This window comes from Equus asinus, chromosome 22 (assembly GCF_041296235.1).
Source record: "Equus asinus isolate D_3611 breed Donkey chromosome 22, EquAss-T2T_v2, whole genome shotgun sequence".
NCBI lineage: Eukaryota > Metazoa > Chordata > Mammalia > Perissodactyla > Equidae > Equus > Equus asinus.
Genome location: NC_091811.1, coordinates 23,327,186 through 23,331,929, shown reverse-complemented (window position 1 = coordinate 23,331,929; position 4,744 = coordinate 23,327,186). Strand labels below are relative to the sequence as shown.

The 4,744-nt window shown below is 34.5% G+C and overlaps 1 protein-coding gene across 1 annotated transcript; it reads left to right on the top strand.

Moving 5' to 3' along the window:
• Positions 1 to 1,487: 1,487 nt before the first annotated feature.
• Positions 1,488 to 2,396, top strand: LOC106834138 (putative taste receptor type 2 member 33). Its single transcript, XM_014845612.2, has one exon. The coding sequence runs from the start codon at positions 1,488 to 1,490 to the stop codon at positions 2,394 to 2,396; it is 909 nt and encodes a 302-aa protein (XP_014701098.2).
• The last annotated feature ends 2,348 nt before the right edge of the window (positions 2,397 to 4,744 follow it).

Below are 4,744 nucleotides of genomic sequence, written 5' to 3'. Positions count from 1 at the left end.
GTCCTCACAGGTTAACTCTGAAGTATCAAATACCACAGGATCCAATGAGTAAGTAACAAGCCTCCATGCCCGCTCTGTAGCAGACAGGCGAAAGGGAACGTGCTTTACACAGACAGGATCCTCACTCCTCACAAAACCCACTAGATGAGGATCACATTACTATCCGCATTTTACTGATGATTGTACTGAGGCAGAGAGTGGTTTTAAAACAGAGTCTAAGATCAGAGATATATGAAGCCGAGAATTTGGGTTTTCCATCCTGGCAGTCTGGCTCCAAGATCCTCTGCTAAAAACAATTATAAGTGCTATAAAAACTGAAATTGCATAAAATCCAAGGGTACAGGTTAATTTTAACATCTATTAGTCTTAAAAATAATAGTAAAACATGAATTAGAAAAAAACCCCCCAGATATTCATATACGGAAATGTCTGGAATGTGCAATGGAAAACATATATTCTTTCTAGAGCCAAGGGAATATTTACAAGATCCCTGAATATTTCAATTAAATATTAATATTTAATTTGGAATAGACTCTGAAACTTTATCAAAGACCTAAGCATGAGAGATACATTTGATAACTATGAATAATCAGTTGAAAAGCCTGCATGGGAGAAAAGCAGGGTTCAAACCTAGATGACCTCATGACTCAGATATCACATTTTTGAAATTATAGGACCATAATTCCACCCATGAGATGTATGTGTGAATATTTGTGTGTGTATGTTTATAAACTTGTAAAGAATAAATTTATACATAAGTATTAGTTTCAGCAACCAGTATTTAGGGCCTATTGGCTTTCCTGGGGTTCCCAAGAAAATCTTTGATGCTTTTCATAAGAAGCTTGATACCTTTCTACATAAATCTGGCATTAGAAAAATAAATAAATCCACAGTGCTAATGATCCTAGCTATAAGCAAGCTTCTTCCAAAAGTTTAGACATTCACTGTATTTTTTATGTATTAGGTTTTTAAATTTTGTTACAACTAATGTTGATGAACACAAAGTATGGAGAGGTTAAACAAGGAAAAAATTGCAAAACAATATGCCCTTATTTGCATGTCAGTAAATGAGAATTCAGCTTTCATATCAACATCAGTTATGAAATAATCCAGCCAATGGCAAGGACACACAGTGTATAAATAGGAGTCAAGGAAAAAATTGCAAAACAATATGTCCTTATTTGCATGATAGCAAATGAGAATTCAGCTTTCACTTCAAAACCAATTATAAAATAATCCAGCCTATGGCAAGGACACACAGTATGTAAATAGGAGTCAATTTAAGCTGTTTTGGGAGCAACAATGGTTTTCATAAAGACAGTGCTGACCTCCTCCATCACCATAGTCTCTTGCTTTCTTGCTTGACATTGGTCACAGAATTTGAAAGAAGAATTTTACTGAATATTCCAGCTGCACATAGAAGTTAATATCAGAACATTAAAGGAAACACTACCAGAAATATTAGACTTGTTTTTTTCTTTCTAGACATGGTAACTTTACTACCCAGCATTTTTTCCATCGTAACAATGACAGAATTTATTCTGGGAAATTTCGCTAATGGCTTCATAGCACCGCTGAACTTCATTGACTGGGTCAGGAGGCGAAAGATGTCCTCAGCTGATCAAATTCTCATGGCTCTGGCGGTCTCCAGAATTGGTTTGCACTGGGTAATAATAATAAATTGGTACACGACTGTGCTCCATCCAGTTTTATATAGTTTAGAAGTAAGAATTTTTGTTCATATTATCTGGGCAGTGAGCAACCATTTTAACATCTGGCTTGCTACTAGCCTCAGTATATTTTATCTGCTCAAGATCGCTAATTTCTCTAGCCTTATATTTCTTTACCTAAAGTGGAGAGTTAAAAGTGTAATTCTGGTAACACTATTGGGGACTTTGGTCTTTTTGTTTTTTTATCTTGCAGTGATATGCATAGATGAGGAAACACAGATTAATGTGTATGAAGGAAACATCACTGGGAAGACCAAACTGAGGGATATTTTACATGTTTCAAATATGACTGTATTTGTGCTAGTACACTTATTACCATTTTCTATGTCCCTGACATGTTTTCTGTTGTTAATCATTTCCCTATGGAAACATCTCAAGAAGATGCAGCTTAATGGCAAAGGATACCAAGATCCTAGCACCAAGGTCCACATAAGAGCCATGCAAACCGTGTTCTCCTTTCTCTTGCTATATGCCAGTTACTTACTGGCTCTAGTTATCTTAATTTGGAGTTCTAGTAGGCTGCAGAATGAACTGCTTCTCATGTTTTGTGAGGTTCTTGCAGTGCTGCATCCTTTAAGCCACTCGTTTATCCTGATTTGGGGAAACAAGAAGCTAAGACAGGCCTTGAAAAACATAAGAAAGATTATAAGATTACCATACCATTAACCAATTTGTTTTGAGGTAAGCAAGATAATTTTATAAAATATTGTAAGAAATTCCTCAGGATTATGAAGCAATGTGTATTCCACATACATATCCTATGTTATCATCTTTCCATGGAAGAATTTGTGATATATTTATGCATTTTTAAGAACTGACAACTTATCTCAGGAAATCATTGCTATACCATTGTAATTAGGACCAAACATATGTACCACGGTGTATTTAGATTTTATTGTTTGAATTTCCAATCTTTTGGATGGTAATCATATTCAACTCTAAATCACACATTGAGGATGTATATTTAGGAAAGAAGTTATTCCACCATGAATTCTTTCTTCATGGTTATTAGAGAGCAATCAGAACTGCTGTTCAGAAAAGATGCACACAATAAAATTCAAGATTGACAAACATATTTACAATACATTTTATATATGTGTGCAAAAAACAGTACCAAAGAATATTAGATCTAATACAAGTAGATGGAAAGGTTAGAAAAAATGAAGTTGTCCAATGGGGATGAGGAGGAAAGAAAGCGATCATGACCTGTTTTCACTGCTGCTGTGTTGTCGTATGCAGTTAGGAAAGTCATTTCCTACAGTTTTTGAGTTAAGAAGACCTTTTTTGAAGCTGAGATCTGATGTCAAATTATTCAGTTTTCCCCTAAGTCACCTTTGGGCACTGAATTGCCAATTGTCTTCTCCATCGTGCTACCTAAAAATTCTTTTTAAACTTCATAGAAGAACACTCAAATCTTCCCTATCTTAAACATATGTTCAAAATAAGAATAGTAACAAATTATGGTACATAATTCAATGACTGTTCTACATATTCTAAAATGGTATCTGTCATGCCCATGTAATAATTATATGCAATATCTTCAAGATCTGCTTTATTATAATCTTGTGGAGAATGGTGGAGTAGTGTACTAATATATTATTGACAGCAAGTTCTGTTCTAAGAAAGAAATGTATAATCTTGCTTAATAATTGAATTTTCATGTTTATATTAATTCTTAGTGTTGTGAAATTTTAACAACATTATGTAACCCTTAAGATAAATCATTTCCACATCTGATTTATTCATTTGCTTTTAGCCATCTATCTGCCCCAGTAGTATATAAGCCGGGTAATGGGAGGATCTTGTCTATACTGTTTTCTGCTGACTCCTCATATATAAAAGCCAACCCACAGAATAGTTGGTCCAAACGATATTCTGATTGCTAAATAAATGGAAGAATAAATCATATTAGGGCTGGAAAACCAATGAAAATGAAACCCCTCACAAAATCGGCAGGTTGTATGGATTTCCTGGTTTGCTTTCTTCACCATTCAAATGCCTCTAAAGAAATCCACACACTCTCAGTCCCAATTTCTGCATTAGACCGGCAGAGAAAATGCTGTCACCAATAGACTTCAAAACATAGAGTGACTCACATACAAAATACATTTAATACTGCTCTTTTAGCAGTACTGCTGTGTCTGAAGAGGCTTCTCTATGATCCAGGGAACCAGGCTCCTCTAAAGGATGCCATCTTTAACACGTGGCTTCCAAGATTGCCTTGGAGTCATCTCCATTCCTGACAGCCAGGAGGAGAAAGGCATATGGAGGAGTGTGCATGGAGAGAGTTTTTGGGACAGGCTTGTAAATTTTGCACACAGTTTTCACTCACATGACGTTGGGCAGATTTCAGTCACATTGCCACAACCATCTGTAAGGGATGTTGGGAAATAAAGTTTCTCTCTAGCCCAGAAAGAAGAGGAAAACATGGAATTTAGGACTTGGAAGTTAAGGGAGCTTTAATAATTCAACTGAAATAGCCAATAATTTATTGTAAAACAAAAGAAATTCCTCTGTTTAGAAGCATGACGTAGCTTGTTCATGTCACTTTGATAATTTGTAATATCCTTACATCAGTCTTGAATATCAGTTCTTTTTTTCTATTTCTTCATAAATTCTAAAGAATTTAAGTTCAAACTAAATATTTCTATCCTCGTAATCCCATAATTGACTCTCCACTGTAGTGTTGTAGCTTCCTCATGTGTATTCCCAGTATATTTTGCTTATAACATCTGATTTAGCTCCTACCATGGTATGTACTAATTCTTTACAGTTATTTGTTCTGGGACTTGGATATGTTCTTTGAACTGGAAATAGCTGCATGAAATTATTTATATAAATCATATTGAATCAACAAAAATACTTGAGAGGTAGAAATGCCTTATTGATGAGTAACAAATAATGACTGAATTATTAAAATTTGATTAATTTGTTAGTTATACAATTAATTTTAATTTTAAATTAAAATTTTTTTCTAGCAATTTCTATTCAAAATCTAAAATTTGTGTTCAAAC

Excerpts from the sequence above, each read along its gene's own strand:
- LOC106834138 (XM_014845612.2), top strand. The coding sequence starts at position 1,488 with ATGGTAACTTTACTACCCAGCATTTTTTCCATCGTAACAATGACAGAA.